The 23,135-nt window shown below is 40.4% G+C and overlaps 2 protein-coding genes across 5 annotated transcripts; both read left to right on the top strand.

Moving 5' to 3' along the window:
* The first annotated feature begins 295 nt into the window (after nucleotides 1–295).
* rusf1 (RUS family member 1) lies at nucleotides 296–5,254 on the top strand. Its single transcript, XM_077541802.1, has 13 exons — nucleotides 296–704; nucleotides 776–853; nucleotides 1,284–1,398; nucleotides 1,470–1,515; nucleotides 2,002–2,034; nucleotides 2,101–2,206; nucleotides 2,404–2,505; nucleotides 3,997–4,067; nucleotides 4,165–4,349; nucleotides 4,436–4,493; nucleotides 4,643–4,704; nucleotides 4,814–4,990; nucleotides 5,062–5,254. The coding sequence occupies exons 1-13, from the start codon at nucleotides 558–560 to the stop codon at nucleotides 5,145–5,147; spliced, it is 1,266 nt and encodes a 421-aa protein (XP_077397928.1). The 5' UTR covers nucleotides 296–557; the 3' UTR covers nucleotides 5,148–5,254.
* Nucleotides 5,255–5,786: 532 nt separating this feature from the next.
* On the top strand, nucleotides 5,787–22,797 carry LOC144033580 (elongin-B-like). 4 transcript variants are annotated; one of them, XM_077541764.1, is made up of 12 exons: nucleotides 5,807–6,212; nucleotides 6,292–6,493; nucleotides 9,497–9,532; nucleotides 9,623–9,841; nucleotides 11,819–11,869; nucleotides 14,676–14,708; nucleotides 14,799–15,032; nucleotides 15,099–15,202; nucleotides 15,281–15,446; nucleotides 19,939–20,073; nucleotides 21,848–21,956; nucleotides 22,046–22,797. In XM_077541764.1, exons 1-12 carry the CDS (start codon nucleotides 6,148–6,150, stop codon nucleotides 22,156–22,158), a joined length of 1,467 nt encoding a protein of 488 aa, XP_077397890.1. In that variant the 5' UTR covers nucleotides 5,807–6,147; the 3' UTR covers nucleotides 22,159–22,797. The 4 variants fall into 4 exon arrangements, with proteins under 4 accessions (XP_077397899.1, XP_077397890.1, XP_077397915.1 ...); XM_077541773.1 differs by lacking the exons at nucleotides 19,939–20,073; nucleotides 21,848–21,956; nucleotides 22,046–22,797 and adding an exon at nucleotides 15,510–15,667 and having other exon boundaries at nucleotides 5,787–6,212; XM_077541789.1 differs by lacking the exons at nucleotides 5,807–6,212; nucleotides 6,292–6,493; nucleotides 9,497–9,532; ... (4 more) ...; nucleotides 15,099–15,202; nucleotides 15,281–15,446 and adding an exon at nucleotides 15,985–16,278.
* Nucleotides 22,798–23,135: the final 338 nt, after the last annotated feature.

The raw sequence follows: 23,135 nt of genomic DNA, 5'->3' as shown, positions 1-23,135 counted from the left end.
TATAAAAATTGATAGTAACACTGTGGTTAGACAATTTCTCTGTTTTTTAAGAAAAGAAAGAAAGAAGGACAAAAAGAATCTTTTTCCCCTGGCATATTTTACAATTGTAAAATGTTTGGACTAATTGAATTTTGTGTGTTTTAATTGATTGTGTACTTTGTGTGTAAATAATGTTTTCTTGTTTTGTACTTGGTAATTTGAAACTGTTTTGTTATGATGTGAAACTAAATAAAGTTTTGTAAAAATCGGAACCCCATATATTTTTGGCACTCATGGAACCCCATACAATAGGATGTCTCGCGTCAGAAAAGGCGGAAGAAAACACAGTGTAGGAGAGATGTCTGACGTGTCGATGTTGTACTGTAACTTAAAACTTAAAACAAGTGTCAAATGTATATAAATTAATCTTGTTAGCTTTATTGTGGCTTGTTAAAAAAAATAATCCAGTAGAACTGATCGCGTATAGCAAACCGAATAGTGGTGATTCTGGTCTATTTATCGCCTCCAATTGCAGACCTAAACTGGACATTACAGGGGTTTGTTGCATAAAAGCAGAAATGGAGGACTACGGTGCTATTTTAGCCACCGAGAGGTACGGCAGTGGCGAGTCGTGGCATTATGTTGCAAAGGACGGAGCCATGGAGAGGAGAAGGGACAGCAGGGATGCTGAACCGAGAGGAAACTCCATTGTTGGTGTTTTTAAAGTAAGGAAGCCGTACGAGAACTGTAGTTTTATGAAATTTTGTTTGACATCTTAATTTTGTATATATTCCAGAGCGTTTTTCTTCCTCAAGGCTATCCGGAGAGTGTGAGTGGAGACTACTTGCAGTACCAGTTTTGGGATACTGTACAGGTACGTTTTGTGACCATGATCGAAATTTAAATTACTCTTATCCCAATTCAAATTCCCTTGTGAAATGACTGGAATGGTTAATCTGTCCCAGCCCCTCAAAACAAAATGTATTTATCACATTTTCCCCCTATTTGAACAATAGCAGTATTATACTGTATAAAAACTACAATATACCATATTAAAATCTAATGTGAAGTACATATTGTATCGTAGAAGCAAGGTGGTGGTGTCACTGTCAACAAATTTTACAATATGCTCCCACCACTTGTGGTGGTGTCTGAAGCTTACTTCTATTATTTTCATTCCCTCGCCCAATCAGAATTGATAGTAGAATTAATATGGCATTTGATCGATAAGCAGTACCAATAAAGGAGTCATAATTGCTAAATTAATGTCAATTACCATCCCTCATGATCAACATTCTCCTCAGGCCTTCTCCAGCTCTCTGTCGGGAACGCTGGCCACCCAGGCGTCACTCAGAGGTGTCGGTGTGGGAAACCAGGAAGCCACGGTGGCTGCGGCCACAGTCACCTGGCTGCTAAGAGGTAAATAAAATGTATTTTGTCATGCTTGTTGTATACTTGACACCATTCAATCGTAATGTGTTTTTTCTTAGATGGAACCGGCATGTTAGGAAGGATTGTCTTCGCCTGGCTAAAAGGGTACATTTTTAGCACCGTCTCTTTCAGACTGAGACACAAGTAATGAGCCACTTTCGGTTAGAAGTGGAAAAACTACAGGTACTCAAACTTTCTACTGCAAGTAAATGTAAACGTAGTAGTAGTAAGTAAGTAAAACAATACAAATTTTAAAATGTACTTAATGACAAAAGTGAAAGTAAAAAATATTTTTTTTTGTCAATTAAAATACAATACTCATTTTCATAACTTCTGGTATTTTTCTATGACATCATTCCCAAGCCTTAAGGACACCAAACTTATCCAAGCATGCCTTTTATGGATCTTGCTGTATGCACTAGGAACAAAAAAAGGAAGAAATTGCCCAAAATATCTTGATAAGATGAAGAATACACAACCAAGGACTATACTCCATCCTCTCATTGACTGATTAAAAGGCACGTCTAATCTCGTGAAAACTTTAAACATGTTCTGTTGTTGTTGTTCATCATGTGTTTGCGCGTTCCTCAGGAACAAGTTGGACTCTGAGGCAAAAAAATGGAGGTATGCTCAGTACAAAAATGTTTAATTGTCATTTCTCTGACTAATCCTGTCCCAATGTTTGTCAAGGCTTTTTGCAGACGTTCTCAATGACATCGCCATGTTCATGGAAATCCTGGCCCCGTTCTTTCCTGCTTGGTTCACCTTAATTGTGTGCACGTCGGGGATATTCAAGGTAGCTAAATTGAATATAAGTAGAAGTAAAATGGTTGGGAACACAATTTAATCATGGTTGTTATGAGTGTGAAAATGTATTTTTCTTTTTATGATTTGCTCCACTGAAGAAAGCAGCTGTATTATACAATAAAGAAATCATAGTGATATGTAACTTCCGCTGTTTTCTCGCTAATGGTCTAAACCTGTCCTCTTCAGTCTGTAGTGGGCGTGGCAGGAGGAGCCACCAGAGCCGCTCTGACTGTCCATCAAGCTCGGCGAGACAACATGGCCGACATCTCCGCCAAAGACGGTAGTCAGGTGCGTTGAAGCTACCGAAATATTTCTGAGTGGCGGTACATGAACAAAAACTTGAACAACTATTAAAGCAGCTATATGTAAGATTTAAAATTTCAAATCTCTACTGCCACCTGTGGCCGAAAACAAACTGCGCGCTCGTACACGCTGCGCGCACTCGTACGTGCACGACCTCAATACTGAAGACTGGGCTCTTCATATCCAATGAAACTATGTTTTCAGAGGTAAGAAGTTTTATAATGTTACACAAAGCTGGCCACTTCACGGAATGAGACTCTCGATCCCCACTAAACAATTGATGTCCACGGGACGTGCAGATCATATTGCTTTAGTCGGTCGAAGTCCAGTCCTGTGCTGTACTCCAAAACGATGTGCAAATTACGTCAATTAATTGGACCTCATTCCGATGTTAATATGCAGTTACATATTGTAGTCACCCCGCTCGACGGACGTCAACCTGATTCAAGTCATTATTAGTGTATGTCGCCCCCAGGCTAGCGTCATTGTGCATTAGCCGAAAGGTGGGCTGTCAGTTATGGAAATTGACGATTGTGAAAAACATATAGACCCATTCACTACTTAGTGTGATACGGCCGTGAATGTTATCGCCATTCAGTAGTAGCGTTCACATTCCGTTAGCATAATGTAGCGATAATAGGCTGTTTTCACGGAGGAAAATAAGGCAACATTTAGCCTGATTGAAACGCCGCGGAATGGAACGTCTGTTCTTCATAAAGTCATTCTGTTCTATTACATTCAACTTTGCCGCCCCTTTCACGCTAAATGTTGCCCTCCACCTCACTTTCACCCCAATAGTTACGACCGAGAAGTGATCGATCTTGAGGTTACTGCTATTTGAAAACAACACATTTTCTTCTAAATGTCAAGATACTCGCTTCTTACCTTTTGGAGTAGAAAGAAAGCCAGCTGTGAATCACTTTTCTAATCCAAGTCCGATCTCAACTCTCTCCACCGCTGAAATGTCAAACCAATGTTCACTCTCGTTCTTGCCCGGCGTCGGTCACTATCAAGTTTAGATTTTATTTTTTTTTCGTGGCACTTGACATTGTTTTCATTTTTTTATTTTTTATTTTTTAAGCAGCCTTCCGCGGAGTAACAGCGGGTGTCTGGGGCAGCGAAAATCTGTACTAGTTCCGTCTTCGCGCGACAGGAAACAACTGACGAGGACGCGCATGACGTCACATCCCGCAGAAGAGGGCGGGAAATTCGAAACATTCGGACCGGACGCTTCCGAAATAATATTGGCCAGAGGCTTGTAGGAGTACCCATTGTGAACAGCTAAGATATTGATCTACTAATTAGAATATGTTTCAGTCATAAATGGTCAAATAAAAAGGCTATTGTTAAGATATTTTTGGGGGAAATCCTACATAGAGTAGCTTTAATGTTGCACTTTCTTAAAAAAAAGACAAAAAGCTAAGATGACACATTTCTAAAAAGGAGAAAAAAACATTGACGTTGCACTAATTCCAGGAGACATTGGTGAATCTGGCCGGACTCTTGGTCAGTTTGATCCTCATTCCGCTCGTCACGGACAACCCGGCGTAAGTGCTAAACGACCAGTCTTAATCCTAATCCAGAATCAGTACTTATTGGTTGATTTTTTTTTTTTTTTTTTTTTTCCCCCCACTCAACCACCAGATTGACCATCGGCCTGTTCTTCTTCTTCACCGCCCTCCACCTGTACGCCAACTACAAGGCGGTGCGTTCGGTGGTCATGGAAACGCTGAACGAGGCGCGGCTTGCCATCATGCTAAGGCACTTCCTGCGAGACGGACACGTCCCGACCCCACTGGAAGCCAATCGCGAGGAACCTGTCTTTTTGGGTAAAAGATGCGTGTGCGTGGTGGCTGTGTAGTTTCTGATAATTGTGAGTATGATAATTATACTGTATATTTATTTTATTGTACAGAGTTTAGGAAAACTTTGCCTATCAAACTTGGTGTGAGGCTTCATGAAGTTGTCCAAAGGTAACCCTCAAAATTTGTTTGACTTTTGAGATATAATTGTTCATTTTATATCACTCTTGGCCATTGGACTTCAAAATGTAAATATTTGTGTGAAGCAGTTCGGAAAAAGGATGGATGGATAATACAATTTGACATCATATTTTTCTTAGCCCGGAGGAGTTGCGTTTGGCTTTGAAAAAGGATGCACCCTTCTTGCTGGGCTTCACAAACGGTACAAAATAGGGTTAGGGTTTAAAAAAAATAAAATAAAAATAAAAAATAAAATTAAAAAAAAGGCTCGCCACAGTGTGTATTAAGTCTGCATTTCTCTATACTTTCAGGCTGTGTGTGCGTATGTTTGGCAGCGCACGCAAACACACGAGATGAAATCAGAGCGATGTGTCAAGCCATTTGGCTCAGCGATAAGTTGAGTTCATCAAGGCAACATCAAGGTTTCTGGGAAATGGTACACAAGAGCTACGAGTTGATGGGCAGCGAGTTTGACCGATTTTACAAAGGTGAGCCGATGTGGGAGTCAGCAACACCTCCTTTACAGGCTGTTTGATAAGGTGATGGGTTTGATTGACAGGTGTAGAAGATGCCGGGTGGGATGTGACGAGAACGTTGCTGGACTGGGACGAGTGGAGATTCAAATGGAAGCCAAAAATGAGATGAAAACGCACACAGGATATTTGGATGTGGGTCAGGCAGGCTCTCAAATGATTCACTATGGTATCAGTCACATTTGTCTTTTTATTTGTGTAATAAAACTTTTATATATACATATTTGTGTGAAAGTCATTTAAAGCTGTGTATAAAATGATCCTTTTCCAATAAGTTATTTTTGCCAGTGTTACAAGCCAAGCCTGTCCCTGAGTAGTAGTATATGAATGGGGATATAGCGTTGCAGTGCCGTACTTTGGCACAGGAGGGCGGTGTCGGTCCAGAGAGTGAAGGGGAGCTGTCGAGCTTGCGCTCAGCGCACTGTACGTTGGTGGGAAAGCTAAAATAAATTTTGTGCGAAAGCAAGGAAAAGAGAACATGCCTCTTCAGTCTCTGTACCACGGTTAAGAGGTCACTGGACAGGGAAAGCTGATTTAACAACAGGCAACATAGATAAAGACAAATCATCCACTGGTGACTGTGGCTTATTGAGCTCCAAACCATTAAGGTGCTACCTAAGCTTGTTCTAAAACAACATAGTCGAACGTTACAAATGTGTAAATTGCTATTTACTACATTTGTCGTTAGAAAAGGGGTCTATAAATGTTAAACTTGATTTGCTGGCCTTATATGTTTTGCCCATAGAGGGCGTTTTTAATCCGAAACACTCAAACCAACGAAGAAGAAAATGGAAACTAACATCCGCCAGGGAGCACTTTCTGTCAGAGTTGGGTAACAAAAAGAAGAAAATAAACGTTTTATAAAGTCGATATTATAAAATATATTTATAATGATTAGTGTTGTTGACTGCCAACCAGTTTTATAAAATTATACATACGATATAATTCTCAAAATTCGAAATACCATCACATTTGACTGAAACCTTCCGTTAGTCGTACAGTATTTTGAAATGCGGATATGTAGTTGTCACTACTTTAGCTAGTTTGATACACTGTTCTAGAAAAACAAAAACGATTTAATTAAACATTTCAGTAGTAAAGTGAAGTTCTACATGGGCCGTTACAAGTGTGCGTACGAGTGTGAAAGCTCCGACGACGCCGATGAGAAGTATTTCAAGTGAGTTCGGCATACGACTTTTCTGGTTTCACCTCAAATCCAATTTTAGTTCGGAAGCAAATACAAATGTGTTCCGTAGGTTCCCGCTGTGCAACGAGCGACGCTTGAAGAAATGGCTGGCCAATATGAAGTGGAAGGACTGGGCGCCTTCTCGCTTTTCTGTGCTGTGTAGCAAGCACTTTGAGGAGCAATACCTGGACCGAACTGGCAAGTGTGTCCAGCTTCGGGAAGATGCCGTGCCCACCATATTCCTGCCTCAAGGCGAAGCCAGAAAAAACAAGGTTTGTTGATAATAATAATGGACTTTTGGCATGGAGGATGCACCCGATAATTAGTTTCTTTTGGTTACTTTAAACATTTATTTCGAGATCGGCTTGATATTTTTCATTAGTTTTTTAATGATATACTGATATGTTTACTTATCTGATGGACTTTGGTATTTACTGTACAAAAAATGTGTAATAATGACTTATTCTAAGACACACTACAAAAAAGTAACATTTTTGTTGGTAATGTGAATTAATTAAATTTTGAAAAATCGATTCTTAATACAAGTATTGTCTTTTTTTTCAGCGAGGCTAGATGGGGGAGACTCTGATTATGCTCCACTGTAAATGTAAAAATTGGAACAACTTTACTGATGCCCAACCACCAATAGATGGCATCATTGCCCCATTTTATGCTAAATAAACAGTTTGAGAGTAATGGCTGCATTTTGTGCAACCTACATTTTTTGACTGTTGAAAAATGTCTAAAATGTCTGGCAGTGAATGAGTTAAGATTAATTTCATAGTAAATCGCAATATTTAATAATTGTATTGCCTTGAACCTATGTTTTACTTATTTAAAGGTGTACTCAACACTAAATAATTTTTTTCCTGATGTGCTGTCTACATGTCCTGGTCATTATTTTTGACATTTTAGTGCATGTTTGTTGAACACACGGCGGTGCCGTTTTGGAGCTTAAAACTGATCACCTTTGTAACTGGGCTCCAGAGTGGTAAGATATCAAATTGCGTTCCATTGTGGACATCAAACGCGGGATACTCCTCCAGTGATGACGTCGTGGTCGCAGCGAGATGACGACGCTCCAATTCTCGCGTGACTGGCGGATAGCAGTGTTGTAGTCGTTTTGCACAATCTCCTAAGCTCGCTTATGCTTATACAGCAACATATTTTGCGTGATGTTGTACTTGAATCACCCGCCATTGTCACTTCTCCTGTGTTCATCTCACTGATCTGTATATATTACTGGGTAGCCGATAGCCCATACACGCTCTTGCAAGCTGTTGATGCAACAAGGCGGCCATCACTCCTCCCATCTCGCGAGACTACTGTATAAAGTATTGTGAAGACCCTTTTTCTTTCATCGCTCAGTCCCTTAGACTCCAATGATAGATTTGGCAGAGGCATCTTTTGTTGAATTATAGTTATAATTCTTTAATTAATATATATATATATATATATATATATATATATATACACGTTTCCTCCAAAAATCATTAAGCACATAATTGCATGTATTTAAGGCAAGTTGTAAAATGCTTGAAGCCCTCTTGTTTATGTTTAACAAATTTAAAACAGCATTAATCATTCTTTTTCTACTAAGTACTGTCTCAAATATTCTTCAGTTATGAGATTGTAAATGTATAGGATCGTATGCTGAGAAACGTTTCATGGGAGGAGTAACATGGCGGCCTCGCGGCTTCAAAAGCCTTGGCCTATCGGCTATCCAGTAATATTGCTGCATTTGAGGATGGTTGGAAGTCGGACTTTTCTGAGTTCAAACCAGGAAGTGTGTACGGGAACGCCCCCTTGAACTCGGAAATTCCACTTGCGAAGTCGGAAGAAAAAAAGGACCCCGACTTCACTGGCGGACTACAATGTGACGTCACTCTGAATGGCAAAACACAATTTACTCGAGTATAAAACTAGATAGCTTTCTTCATTCATAAATATTCGCCATAATTTCAATTAATGTAACGTACGTGACAGTATTGCCGCTGTCTCCCTGCATGATATTATGCGGTCAACTACTTAACTGTATGGAATGCTTATGAAATAAGATTAAAACAATAAATGAAGCAAAATTGCAAAAAGGTAAGTTTTCTGGAGGTCATAATATGTTTTGAGGACCAAAATAAAAAACAATTTATCACCAGCCGCCATTTTGGTTGTTTACTTTTGCCTCAAACGCTTTCAGGTCGAAACTGGGAAAAACGAACTCGGATATATCCGACATCCGACCATCCTCGAATGCAGCATCAATTCTGATTAGTGATTTGTTTTCTTTGCTGATTCTTCTTCTTCGCTTTCTGTTAACTCCCTGTGGCTGTGCTACAGCACCACACCTGACTTGGCATATCTATTACATCCGTTAAACGTCCTAGGCGTCTTCTTTTGGACACTCACATGTCGTGAAATGTTTCTGTCTGTACACAATTTTTTTGAGGAACGAAACCTGCTTTGCTTCCGTGTGAATAGGGCCTTAGTGTATGGTACACTACAATACAAAAATAAACAAAAATACTTTCTTGCATAATTAAATGTGAACTTTTTTTTTTTTTTTACATTGTCCATGATTAGAGTAACCAAATAATGAAATATATTGAACCGATTTAGTAATCATCCATCCATCTGTACACCTTATCCTCACCAATTCAATAATATTTTCTTGACCGATTTTATGACATTTTTAAAGATTTAATATCTAAAAATATTTGACCACATTTTCCATTTGCTGGGCTTAAAATAATTTTTGAAAGATTTTTTTCATGTATGCGTTTTTAGCATTTTTAGTTGTAATAGAGTTATTTTTTGTAAATGTATTTATTAGATAATTTATGTTAGGCTACTTTTCAGAAATGACTGACTTTACTACTACAATTATTACTGATTATAAATAAGTAAAATATACAGTGGCCCACCACATATTTGTGGTTTGGCACTGACAGATTCACCTAGTCAGAGGTTTTCATATGTTTTCATGTATTTCTTTTTTTGTATTTTTTTTTTCTTGTTCTTGATTTTTGTTGTTGTTATTTGGGGGAGCCAGCACCAATTTCACATGAAATATGCATTGCGTATTGGAGGTTTATTGTTCTTTGAAAGACAATTTGTCTAATAGTGGGGTCCACTGTATAATAAATGACTGCAATATTAGGTTATGACACAACATGAAATAAACGCCAGATCGGATTGGTTGACAAGAATATCAGCTAAAAGTTGTCAGGCTGAGGAAAGTCATGTTTTTCAAATAAATACTGTGACTCATCTCTCTTTAGGCAACCAGCAGCACTCCTAGAGGAAGAAGAAAAACGGTGAGCTTGACTGTTACTTTGTCAAATGTGTCATTCAAGTTACTGGTCGCAGACTTGGATTAAACATTTTCCCTGTCTCGACTGTGGCAGCGAGTGAGTACCAAAGCCTGGCAGACCAGTTCGGCCACACTCTCGACGGCCACGGGGCATGACGTTCCTGAAGGAGACGAGTTTGTGGACGTGGATGGGGGAGGTGGAGATGTGGACATGCAAGAGAAGGAGGTCAGGTGGAGGATCATCATGGACCCGAGCCTTGTCAAGATCACGTCCTTGCCGCATTTCTTCCACGGAGATTACTGCACCAAACAGGTCACCACATATGATGATGATGATGATGATGTCGATGATCTCATGTTTACCTCATTTAAGAAATTGTCAGGGAGATCTGGGAAGAAACCCTTGAAGTACAGCATTTCATCATGCCTTTTCAAACAACATTTCTGTTTTGATTTTGACAATGAGAGTCTACTAGAAGAGTAGTACTACTATTAGTAGAATTGATAGAAAAGATCATCTACTACTACTGCTCTTACTACTACCATTATGCTTACCACTACTGTTACTACTACTATCACCACTACTTATACTGTATGACTTCAACTTTGTTCTACTACTAACTTCTCTTTTACTGTCACTACTACTCATACTATTACTACTACTACTACGACTGCTGCTGCTACTAATATTACTAGTATGGTGGCCACCAATACAATTACGATCTACTTATACTACTGTCACCCCTAAAACGGGGAGCTCTTCTACTACAACTACTTTTACTTGTACTAGTACTCTTACCACCACTGCTCCTACTAGTACTATTACTACTTATACATTAGGAGTGTGACGATATATAGATATCATTTTGCTTTGTCTCCCGATCGATTATCGATACGCCTACGCAAGTATCGCAATATTTTTAGTTAATATACAGCCGCTATAGTGGCTCCATTGTTCATTACTTATTGAGCAATTACTTGGCGGGCCGCTAGGGGGAGCACATAACAAGAGTGGCGCAGAACTGTATGGTAGTCTTCAGGTGAAGAAAAATCATGAGCTTAAGCCTGGTTCACACGGCAAGATTTTAAACTTAAGCCTGGTTCACACGGCAAGATTTTGAAGAAAATTGTCGGCCGATTTCCAATCTTTGACAGACACCACACGTGAGGAGAAAAAATCACGGGAGTTCCAGTTTTGAACGTACCGTGCGTGATGTGCGGCCACACTGCACAATCAACACACTTCACACGAGCCGAGTTCATTCAAGAATGTGACAGGAAGTCTCACCAAACCTCTCGAGATTAAACGTGGCTTCCGAGTCGTCTACATGAGTGGATCCTGGTTTTCAGCCGAAAAAGCGGAATAAAAAGAAAAGGTCTTGTTTAATAAAGGAGTGTAAATGGGCACTGGCGAGACATCGCTTGCCCTCGGCTCGGTGCTGGCAGCGCGGGTTGGCGTCCCACCCGGAGACCACGTTTATTTGTGGAGAATGTGTGTGCGTGTATTAAAAAAAATAAAAAAAATACAAATAATTAAAAAACTAAAAAGAGTGTAAGCACGAACTTTCTGCTGCGTCATGACTGTTTTGATTTTGGATTCCCAACCGGCTTCCTCGCTGGCTCGCTTTCTGATTGGCTGCACGTCACTGTCAATCTGCTGCACGGAGCGATATCGGGCCAAAAAATCCAACATGTTGGATATGCCCGATTTCAAGTCGGGGGTCCTTCCGAGCGCCGATATCGGGAGGCGCCGTATGTGGTGACTATATATATATATATATATATAATATTATATTATTTATTATTTTGCAATGTTAAATATGAATCAGCTGCGTTGAAAATGGGAGGCCTCGAAAACCTGTAGGGCTGCGGCCCTCGATGGATTCAGTTTGACACCTATGGTTTATGTCTTGAGTAGTTTTATCATATAGATTAAAGTGGATTTATTGCCGGACCAATATATCGATAATCATGGTATCGTCACATCGTGAAATAATCGTTATCGTAAGCCTTGTATCGCATATTGTATCGTATCATGAGGTACCCAGAGGTTCCCACCCCTATTCTACATCCAGTATGACGACTACTACCACTACAACTTTTTCTTGTACTACTACCACTATTACTTCTACAGCTACCACTATTACAACTTTTTCTGATGCTGCTTACTATGACTCCTGCAACTACTACTTCTACTACTACTACTACTACTGCACTACAACAACTACTAAAAAGACTGATCACTACTTCTACTACTTTAGGTGTATGATTGTTGTTTTGTTCTCAGCAGGATGTTCAGTGGGCACCCGACACAGATGCGATGATGACAAAAACCAAGGAGGTTTGTGTGCAACTTTTCTTTTATTGACAAAAAGCCTTGGCAGAGGTCTTTCTCTGTGTATACTTTTAACTGTTCCAAGGGCATTTAATCTCAGTTAGTGTTTTGTGCTGAAGGGTTGGATCCCAAGGCGCAGACACAAATAAGGTTGTAACTATTTATTCACATAACTTCCATCCATCCATTTTCTTGACCGCTTATTCCTCACAAGGGTCTCGGGGGAGCTGGCGCCTATCTCAGCTGGCTCTGGGCAGTAGGCGGGGGACACCCTGGACTGGTTGCCAGCCAATCGCAGGGCTCGCATAACTTGACTAAACGAAAAACAAAGAGACTGCATGCCAAGCCCCCTTGGGCTGCGGAAGCACATCGATGAACAGAGTTAATAATCCAGCACACACACATTTCTCAAACAGCTTAAATAGACAGTGACTCGATCTCATTGGTTGAGGCTAGACATGTGGGTAACCCTGATAGGTCGTTGAAACAGGACCGACATGGATCGATCCGATTTGCTGTGGATTGGCTCGAAACCATATAAGCAGCTGAGACCGGACTGACCTGGACCCATCTGATTCGTTGCAGACTGGTCCGAACCATATAGAGAGATGAAAGAGACTTGGCATTCCTTAGTTACAAGCCGATTGCATCAGTTCAAAGAAAACCAAACATTAGATATTTGCCTCAAACAAATCATCAGTTCAAATAAAGGCAACAATCAACATGATAGTTTAACCCAGGCGTGACCCCAGACATGAAGCAAGGCAAGGCAAGGCAAGGCAAATTTATTTGTATAGCACATTTCATACACAAGGCAACTCAATGTGCTTTACACAAGGAAAGACATTGGGCACAAATTTTAGTTTATTTAAATTCTTGTGATTTTGTCCAAAAAATGACTTTTCCTTTGAAGTGTTATAACTACGTCATTTATGAATATTATTTCAATTCCAACCACACAAAATTTTCAGTGGCACCAGACCTATCTATACATATATCGTTCTTTATTTATTTATTTATTTGTTTGTTTGTTTGTTTGTTCATTTGTTTATTTATTTATTTTTAATGCCCCTATGGACAAATAATAGCAGTATTATTCTAATAGCAAGACTAACTGTGCGGTACGTATGCAGAAAATAAAATTCTAATTTGAATATTTCATATGACATAGTTAGAGGGTTGAATAAGATAAGTCATGAAAACTGATTTTTTTTTTTTTTTTTTTGCATAACCAGTTTTTACACAATGGCAGTTTTCTTAATAGAACTAAATTCTTGTGATTTTGTCCAAAAATGGCTTTTCCTTTGAAGTGTCATAACTAAGTCATTTATGAATATTATTTTTCAATTTCAACCACTCAAAATGTTCAGTGGCACCAGATCTATATATATATATATATATATATATATATATATATATATATATATATATATATATATATATATATATATATATATATATATATATACACACACATTTATTTATTTATTTATTTATTTATTTATTTATTTATTTATTTATTGATTGATTGATTTATTTTTAATGCCCCTAGGGACAATAATAGCAGTATTACGCTAACAGCAAAACTAACAATGCTGTATATGAATATATACAGAAATTCAAATTGTGAGGGCTGTGCAATTAAGCGAAATTCAATTACGATTTCGATTATTACCCTCTACGATTACAAAATAGGCGTAATCGTACAAAAACGATTATTAATAGTAGAGCTGAAACGACATTTCTGCCTCGGATAGCCGCTGAGAAAGTCGTAGTCAAGCTAACGGCAGTATGCATGACAGTACACGGGGCTGTGAGAAACCATCCATCCATCCATTTTCTTGACCGCTTATTCCTCACAAGGGTCGCGGGGGGTGCTGGCGCCTATCTCAGCTGGCTCTGGGCAGTAGGCGGGGGACACCCTGGACTGGTTGCCAGCCAATCGCAGGCTGTGAGAAGCCAAATTTCAAAATAAACCTTACTTTACTAAAGTAGTATATGTAGATCAATGAATTGTAACACTTTTATTTTGAAGTTGTTACCGGAAGCGTGTAATCGGGGCTGCGGCTTGCCAGCGTTTAGCCGTGATTGCTTGCTAACAGCGAGCGAACAGCAGTGTTAGCCGTCATGCGCAACCCTAATCCGGACGCTAGTTTGGCCGCCTTTTCAGTCGCGTTTGAGTTTATTAATGATAAACGAATTGAGTCATTTGAATGGCTCGTCAATGTGAATGTTGGGAACCGAGTCTTTATTGACAGCGGCCATTAGGGGTGTGAATTGCCTTCGATTCGTATCACGATTCACAGGTCACGATTCGATTCGATACCGATTAATCCCGATACGAATTTAGAAGTCGATTGTTGCGATTTTTTTTCATTCAAATTTAGAAAATACCAATCAGTAAGCTTGTAGAGTGTAAGATTTATATGAAAATGTATTATTTATTTATCTGAAATTTCAGTCTTATAGAGGTTGTAATCTGTTTCATGTTTGAACAGCATTAAAATAAAATATTAAGGCTTAATGTTCCGTTCATATAACATTCTTCCATGCTCAAGGTGTGAATCCTAAAAAAAAAAAAAAAATCGATTCTGCCGATTATTGAATCGATTCGAGAATCGCGCGATGTAGTATCGCGATATATCGCCGAATCGATTTTTTTGACACCCCTAATATATATATATATATATATATATATATATATATATGTATGTGTGTGTATGGCAATTTGGTGTCTTAATAATACAATGACCTGGATGAATGAGAATGTTCACAGGCTGTTTAAACTAATGTTTTGGTGTCCCTGCCATAGACGGATGGCCTAAATCCTGAAAAGGTGATTGTGGTGAGTTTTATTTTATTTTTATTTTATTTTTTACTGTTTTACTCTTATCGTCCAAATGTTTTTAAATTGGCTGTGATTGGGTGGCATCAGGTGACTTCGCCGTGGCAGTGGCTGGGCTTGGACGTGCGGGGTCCTCTACCTCGGACACACAATGGGCACAAGTACGTGGTGACGCTGAGCGACTACTACTCCAAGTGGGTAGAGGCAGCGGCCGTGCCCTCCTATCAGCCCACTCATGTCGCCAATCATGTCGCCGATGCCCTCAACCACTTCGGCTTACCGCTAAGGATTGTCTCCAGGCTGCCCCGCGAAGTCATTGACCAGGTGAGTGACGTGAATGTGTGAAATCTTGTAAGCGAAGCGCAGTAATGACATCCTACGTGACGTCAGATCAATCAAGAACTCTCCAGACAGCTGACAACCGACGTGGCTCTTGTGCTACAGCATCCGCACACCGGCGCCGTTGATCTGAACGTGCAGCATATGATTGACAGGTCCGTATCAGTGGACAGGCTTAGTGCACAGGCCACAATATTAAGTACACAGTCTGATAAGAGATGTATGTGTACTAGCATGTTGAGTGACCTGGTGGATGAGCACCCGGCCGACTGGGACGTCTTCCTTCCCGCGAAGGTGTTTGCTCTATGCTTCCAAGAACATTCTCACACCAAAGAGAGGCCCTTTACCCTCCTGTGCTGCCGCAATACTCAACTCGTCCACTCTCCACTACAGCTGACTGTAAGTTTTAATATGTAAGTTTTGCTTTGAAATGATCTTAAAATGTCCTCTCTGGTCTCCCAGTACACAGATGCACAGATCCAAGAGAGCGCATTCCATGTGCAATATGGACCATCAACCAGCGCAAACATTTGAATAAAAGTATTTGTATTAATCCATAAATGTAATGTTGTATGACATTTCTCATTGTTAAAAAAATTAAATTAAAAGCCTAAATGGTGTGGAGTGGAGTTATTAATGTTTATTCAAGGTAAAATAATTGAACGGCACAGCTTTCTTGTGGCTAGTGAACTTACAATTTGCTGTCACCTACTGGGTGTAGTTAAAACTGCACGTTTGCCAGAAGCTGTTTGAACAAAGACTCAGTGAATATAAACAGACACATTAAAATAATGTTTTCAAAACGAATGAGGTATAGAGTTTTTACGTTTAGACACCTGACAGACATTTACACATCGAAAGAAAACGCGCATGTCTGACGTCACAGAAATGAAGCCTACATTAAAGACGCGTTTGACCATGAATGCGCGGGTTGCGTTCAGGAAAGACCGATCAAGTACGTGCTCTCTTATATACACGTAACACTAAGTTAATATTGACACATCGACATTAACGTGCACTAGTTTGAGTACTGATAAACATTCTTTTCGAGGTCGCTGAGATTCCTACGATAGCCATTTATGAAGAGGCCCCACGGCCAGGTGGGCAACTGGGATATTCTGACAGTCAAGCAGAGAAATTGAACGCCGCATCAGCTGTCGCTGAGCAGTTGAGGCGTTTTTTTTTTCTCCTCCTTCCCCCCCCCTCACTGTGCAATCGACCGCTAGACATGGTGAGTGTATAAAACCCACGCTGATCACCTAATATGTCTTCGACGACAGAACACAACTCTTTTGGTCAGGCGCCGAATGTTTTTAAAATCACAAAGAGGAAGCGAGTGTCACCAACAAGCCGACGTCTACAAGAATGCTGGCTTTGTTTAGCTAACGGGCTGATAGCTTCTCATCGTTGGACAGTTTATGATATTCAACATGGCTTTATAAAAAAAAGAAGGAATAAGAAAGAAAGAAAGAAAAGAAAAACAGTCGTCGGTGATGATCTACAAAAAACGACAAATGTTTTGGCGCATGAAGCCGTTTTGGACGAGTATCCAAGTCTAATCGTTGAAGACAACAAATACAACAAGCTCAAGTTAGTTCAAGTTGGCAGTTTAGTAACCTTTGGTTGTAAACGTTGTATTAATACCATTTTGGGCCATCTAATGTTTAAACGCCACATAACGCTGAGTCGGGCAGTTTGAAAAAGGAAATTGAGTTTAACTTTCCTTGATGTGTGTGTGTGTGTGTGTGTGTTAACGTTGAGCTAAGCTTTAGCAATTTAGCTCGTCACGACTCCCTTACTAACGCTTTTGGCCCACGAAACATCTCCAAACGACGTATATTATTTAAAATCCAACCGCTCTTTAGTGTTGATACGGTGACGTTCCGTAATATTATACGATATAACAGCTGCTGTTGGTCAAGTTGTGGCTACAGAGTTGCCGAGTACACTGCGTTAGCTTCAATGCTACGCTAATTAGCATCAACTTTATCACTTTATCGGCATAATTGCACTGTTTAAAGCCATGATTACTATTATTTTGTGGACATGAAAATATTTTGAGACTTAATCTGCTTTTCTATCTTGTGAGTCACCAGTTATATGAACACGTAAATACATATTTCAGGATAGTGTCCTTAAAGTGACAGTGTGTAAAATATTGCACCATCAAGTGGTAAACTAATAATTAATTTAAAAAATCAATTATATGCAAAAAAAATAAAAAAATAAACATATCAACGTACATTAAAAAAAAATAAAAATGTAATCATAGGACAAGTAACAGCTAATTATATAACATAGATTGCACCACAACTTACAGCAGGCATGTTTTGCCACCATCTTTCTGCTACGGATACCCAAAGGAGGATTTAATGAATGTAGTTGACCCATACCTGACACTGTAAGGGGCTCGACACACGGTAGGCGACAAGCGACAGCGAATTACATATCCCGTTGCCTCCCATGTCAAACTGCACACACGGGAGGCGACAAGGTACTTGTTGCCGCACACGGGAAGCTACAAACAGTTGCGACGGCGGCAGTGACTGACGGCACCCTCTAGAGCGGCTTGTTGACAACAGATTTGATTGGCTATTAAATTGGAGGGAATCATTGTAAATGGACGTTCCATTACATATTTCGAGGATGAAGATTCACAATATATTACTGGAATTAACTGAACAATTGTTGCTAAGTTTCCAGTCCACGTCCCGGAAATCATTGCGTGAAGTATCATATAAAACTGGATGGTCGGACTGCTAAACTTAGATCCTCCCATTTTGCCGTGTATCGCACTGTCTAGCATGTCCTGCGTTCATTGGCTCGTCAATGAAATCTTCACTGATTGGTTGAAGCCTCGGCGACGACACAAAAGTTGAACATGTTTCAACTTTCTAGTATCGCGTTGCGGACCTATGTGCACACGCATGATTTTTCACATGCACGAAAGTCGCGTGTCGCCGAGGGGGAGGGAGGAGGGCGATTTTCGCCTTGTCGCCTTGCTTCCATAGGAAATGAATGGAGAGCGAGCGACGTCGCCTCCCGTGTGTCGAGCCCCTCAGGTAGGGGTCTCCAAGTTCAGTCCTCGAGAGCTCCTATCCAGCCAGTTTTCCATGTTTCTCTCCACTAACACACCTGATTCATGATCGGGATCGTTATCAGGCTTCTGCAAAGCTTGCTGATTAGCTGATCATTAGATTCAGCTGTGCTGAAGGACGGAGACATGGAAAACAGGCTGGATAGGGGCTCTCGAGGACCTAACTTGGAGACCCCTGCTGTAAGGACTGCCTGCAAGTGGTCGTTTGCTGAGTCCCATCATTTAGAGGCTCCCGATGCTTGTATCCCTCCGCTTTGCTCTCGCTAGCTTATACAGGGTGACCCAAAAAGATGCGTACCCATATCTAATTGGATAAAAAATCAATTTTTTACCGAATGTCTTTTCTGTTGCAGGACGTGAAAGGTGAACCTACGGATGATCATTTGCAGCTATAGTTGCCCTGAAAATGTCTTGGACAAATCAGCAGAAGATATTCTCCCTGGAGACCTATTTTGCGACAAAATCATACCAGAGTGTACAGATTCAGTTTGGAAAGCGTTTCCATTGTCGCAACTTTCCATCAAAATCAACGATTGTTAGTTGGATGAAGAAGTTCAGAGAGCATGGGACTGTAGTGGGCCTATGTTCTAAAGCCACAGGGGGAACTTATTCAGGAATGCAGGAAGAAGAGTGCAAGGACAGGAGAAAACATTGCTGCAGTGAGGGACTCAGTAGGACGCAGCCCGAGGAAATCAGTGCGTAGACGCAGCCAAGAACTCGGAATGACAAGGGAGTCACTGCGGCGTGTTCTTACGTCCGATCTGCACCTATACCCATACAAGATCCAAATAAAGCAAAAATTAACCGATGCTGACAAGGAAAAGCGAGTAACAATGTGTGAATGGTTCTGTAATGTGCTTGAAAATGATGAAAACTTTCTTGAGAACGTTTGGTTCTCAGAACTGAACTCTGAACTTCTTAATCCAACTAACAATTGTTGATTTTGATGGAAAGTTGCGACAATGGAAACGCTTTCCAAACTGAATCTGTACACTCTGGTATGATTTTGTCGCAAAATAGGTCTCCAGGGAGAATATCTTCTGCTGATTTGTCCAGGACATTTTCAGGGCAACTATAGCTGCAAATGATCATCCATAGGTTCACCTTTCACGTCCTGCAACAGAAAAGACATTCGTTAAAAAAATGGATTTTTTATCCAATAAAATCTGGGTACGCATCTTTTTGGGTCACCCTGTACTACCTTCTCCCACTAGCCGCTCCAGTAAACTCTTGCTCACTGGGCTGCTCACTTGTTCACTTGCGAGTGTCGCTTTTTCAGCAGGCTTCGTTCAACGTCTCAAAAGACACTTTCCAGTTGCCACATACTCTGTCTAAAACCTTCATTATGCTCTTAAACCGGGAAAAAAAAAAAAATCTTATCGCAAAGAAATTTTGAACATATTCAAAATTTGATGGCGACAAGAAAAAACAGAGCATAAAGAGGGTTTGAGAGTGTCTTTGCAACATTGAAGCCTGTCGAAAAAGCAACACTCGCCCTTGGAAGTCTGCATCGCTCAATGAGATACAGGCTTTCGAATCAGTAAAGGATGTCCATTTTCAAAGTAACGTATGTTGTATAACTACCGTATTCACCCTTTGTTGTAGTGGGAAGGGCACAGGATGGTTTGCAATGCAATACAGTCACCTCTTGGCATTTTATAGCTATTGCAAGTGTATTTCAATGTGCATTTGTATGGAATATTTATCAAATTGCGTATTGTGGTGGAATCACGAGAAAGCCAAAGAAAAAACAATGTATGAAAATGAGGAGAGCTCTCTTGTCTTTTCCGCCAGGATGTGTTCCTAATGATTCGGCGTCACAAGACGACTATCTTCACCGACGCCAAAGAATCGACCTCAGTGTACGAGCTGAAGCGCATTGTGGAAGGCATCCTCAAGAGGCCGCCCGAGGACCAAAGGCTCTATAAGGTAAACTGACCAAGATAGAAGGAAGACGTTCATATTTTGTGCTTACAAAATGGTAGAGCAACAAAACAATGCAATATGAGAGAGTAGAACTAGAGTCAGTTCCGAAATAATTTTAGTACGGTACAGTTTGTTGTGGGGATACCTTTTGACGTTTGGCTAAACTACTATGATAGCTTGGCACAAATTAACTAATGTTTTGTGCCACATAATTGCCTTTTGAGTCTTATTGTTATATGTAATATAGATGGAAGTTATTTTTCTGCGTTCAAAATTTGCCTGCCTCCATCCTGAGTGACTGATAACGCTCAACACAATGCTGCAGCTGATTGAGTTCGGTCGCAATTAGTGCAGCACGGGGTACCGGTACCAGTACTGTACTGTGATCTTTTGGCGTCAAAAACGGCGTGGTCTAATTCTTTTTTTAGTATTTTTTTTAAAGGCAGGTACACATACATGCATAGCGGCCTACCGATATGTGGGAAACGCCTGCAGCACGCCTCTTTCAGCGTGTTGCGAGAGAGCGCAGGAAGATGGCTTCACTGACCACTGAAGCGCTCACTGGCCGTGCGCACTCCTCGTTGAGAAGCACGGCACTAATTAAGTGTTATATGGAACTTTTTTTCCCTTACACCTCGTTAACAGGTATTGTGCCAAAGTTGTACCCCGTAAAAAATGTGATACTGGTATTAGCCACCGCTGCAAGTACTGTACCTTTCAAAAAAGGATTGGTATTGGTAGTCGCCCATCCCTTGTCAGGGTGGTACCACCTCTGCATCAATTAGAGTCAAAGCAGGAAAAACCCTGAGACATGACGTCACATTGTGTGCCATTAATAAGTGCATGAAAATGTCAAATGTGTACTAACAAAGGAGTGTCTGGAGAGAATTGAAAGGATAAATCGAATAGATTTCCAACCGACAGTCTAATAAAAGTGTTTTCTGACCATTTTGATTAAGATTTGTATTATTGCAAGATTATTAAAATTAATTTTACCATAAGCCAGGTGTTTTAATGTGACTGCACCAGTATATAAGGATTCCCGCTACTGAAGAGGGACAGAGATGACCATATGTCACTGATTTGTGAAGTTACGTCAGTGAAGAGCATCTTTAACAGCTGGTGTTAGCGTAATGTTAGCTAATTGGCATAGTGTGTGCAATGGATACACTTTGATCACTTTAAAAAGTCTGTGCTTGTCATGTGTTAAAAATACATGTGTGAGTCACGTCTCTCTGATAATTGTTGAACTGATAGTGGCCGGATGTTGTGAAGTCCATCTAGTTGTGGAATGTCTGAAGCTCACTCATGAGTCGAATGTCTCAAAATGCAAGTTTGGGCACTCAAGTTACTGTTGTATTGAGGGCTGTAAATATATATATTTTTTCTTTTCCATCCCTTCATTCAAAAACAGGACATTACTTTAAATTAACAATGCTGAAAGTATTAATACAGTACAGTATTAATGTAGCTTAGTTGCTAGTCTTCTGTTTTATCATAAAATGGCAGTTACGAATGTAATATACGGTTCTATCTCGTCCCTCCCGACTGCCAGGTGGCGGTGCTGAAACAGTATGGATGGAGCATTCACGCAGGCGGCGCACACTGTATGTCTGTATTATATTGCCCCCTGGTGGCCAAGGATGAGATGAAAGCTTTCATTTTTAGGGGGGAAGAAAATCACAATTAGTTGATTTACCAGAATGTTTCAGCCCTATTATTATTATAATGTCATGTGTAACAAGTGGCATGCTGACTGCTATTTTTTGTTTTTCAGGACGACATGGAGCTGGATGACACTCAGACACTCGGAAACTGCGGCTTCACCAACCATACGGCTCGGCCTCAGTCTCCCGGCACAGTGGGCTTAGCTTTTCGGCTCAGTGGTAAAACAAACTTTTTTGTTGTTCCATAAGATAGTAATGTGTGTGTGTGTGTATCCTGGTCTTAAGTTGCTGACTTGACTTCTCCACAGATGATTCATTTGAGCAACTGAGGATGGAGCCTTTCTCCACCCCCCCAGAGCTCCCGGACGTCATGAAGCCACAGGATTCGAGCAGCTCAGGCAACGAGCAAGCCGTTCAGTGAGAGGGAGGAGGCACACAGGAAATTTATGGGAGTTGGGGCGGGCAAAATTTGGTGAAGCGGAGGACAAGATCTCCAGCTGAACAGAAGCAAAAGATGGGTTGTTGTTATTGTTATGTGAGCGAGCGGTGCGTTTGTGTGTGCATGCTAGAAAACGTTTTCACAGCCCTGACTGGTCACAACACTGTCACCTGCTCAACACCAATCATTGTACCTCCTATTTAATTGATTCTTTACTTTTGAGCTGTCGTTAAGCTGCCTTACTTCACTGTGAGTGTTTTTGTGTGTGTGTGTTACTTTATTGGCTTCAATGACGGCATCGAGCAGGAGAGACCTTTTTACGCTTTTTATGTTTGTATTAATTAAACTATTAGGATTTCACTCCTTTCTTTGGCCCAAATAGTTTGTTTTTGCCCTTTGAAGAACAAATTCAGGGTGAACGGTTACTACAACTCGTGATCAATTTTATCCCAACAAACATTAATCAGCAGGCCACAATATTTAGTCGAAAGAAATGTATGCTTGTTTTCCAACGTTTGAGCCCCACTATCACAAGTTTGTTTTTTGCTTGTATACTATTTATACAATTCATGCCGCCCCCACCTCCTCAAAACAAAGAAATAAACACTTGAAAACTTAAAAGTGAAAGTACAGTATATTTATGGTTGAGACATTTGCAGTAATAAGATGGAAACTAATTTTGGATAATGGTGTTGTTAACTCGGGCTAATGTTCAAAGTTGGAATTGATTGGACATTAAAGATGAGTGAGCGTCCTCTCTTTGACTTCTAAATAGATTTGACTCGGGTGTTCCTGCAAAGTTCCTCAACACGCCAATGTCCTTGGTTTCTTTACAATCCTCCTCATGCTACCATCATTTTCTATGTTCTCAGCTTGTGGGAGCATAAAGCACGTAGAAATCCCAGAGAAGTCTGTGAACACACTACAGCTCATTTTGATTTGACTGGGGTCCCTGAACA

The sequence above is a fragment of the Festucalex cinctus genome, chromosome 1 (assembly GCF_051991245.1).
Source record: "Festucalex cinctus isolate MCC-2025b chromosome 1, RoL_Fcin_1.0, whole genome shotgun sequence".
Classification (NCBI taxonomy): Eukaryota; Metazoa; Chordata; class Actinopteri; order Syngnathiformes; family Syngnathidae; genus Festucalex; species Festucalex cinctus.
Note: the sequence above shows the minus strand (reverse complement) of the source record. Positions and strands in the feature narration are given on the sequence as shown.

Bases quoted from the DNA above. Each gene is read 5' to 3' on its own strand.
- rusf1 (XM_077541802.1), top strand. From the start codon at position 558: ATGGAGGACTACGGTGCTATTTTAGCCACCGAGAGGTACGGCAGTGGC. The intron at 2,035-2,100 runs GTATGCTCAGTA...ATGTTTGTCAAG, and splicing joins TCTGAGGCAAAAAAATGGAG to GCTTTTTGCAGACGTTCTCA. The intron at 4,991-5,061 runs GTGAGCCGATGT...TTTGATTGACAG, and splicing joins GTTTGACCGATTTTACAAAG to GTGTAGAAGATGCCGGGTGG.
- LOC144033580 (XM_077541764.1), top strand. From the start codon at position 6,148: ATGGGCCGTTACAAGTGTGCGTACGAGTGTGAAAGCTCCGACGACGCC. The intron at 6,494-9,496 runs GTTTGTTGATAA...ATCTCTCTTTAG, and splicing joins GCGAAGCCAGAAAAAACAAG to GCAACCAGCAGCACTCCTAG. The intron at 15,033-15,098 runs GTGAGTGACGTG...ACGTGACGTCAG, and splicing joins CCCGCGAAGTCATTGACCAG to ATCAATCAAGAACTCTCCAG.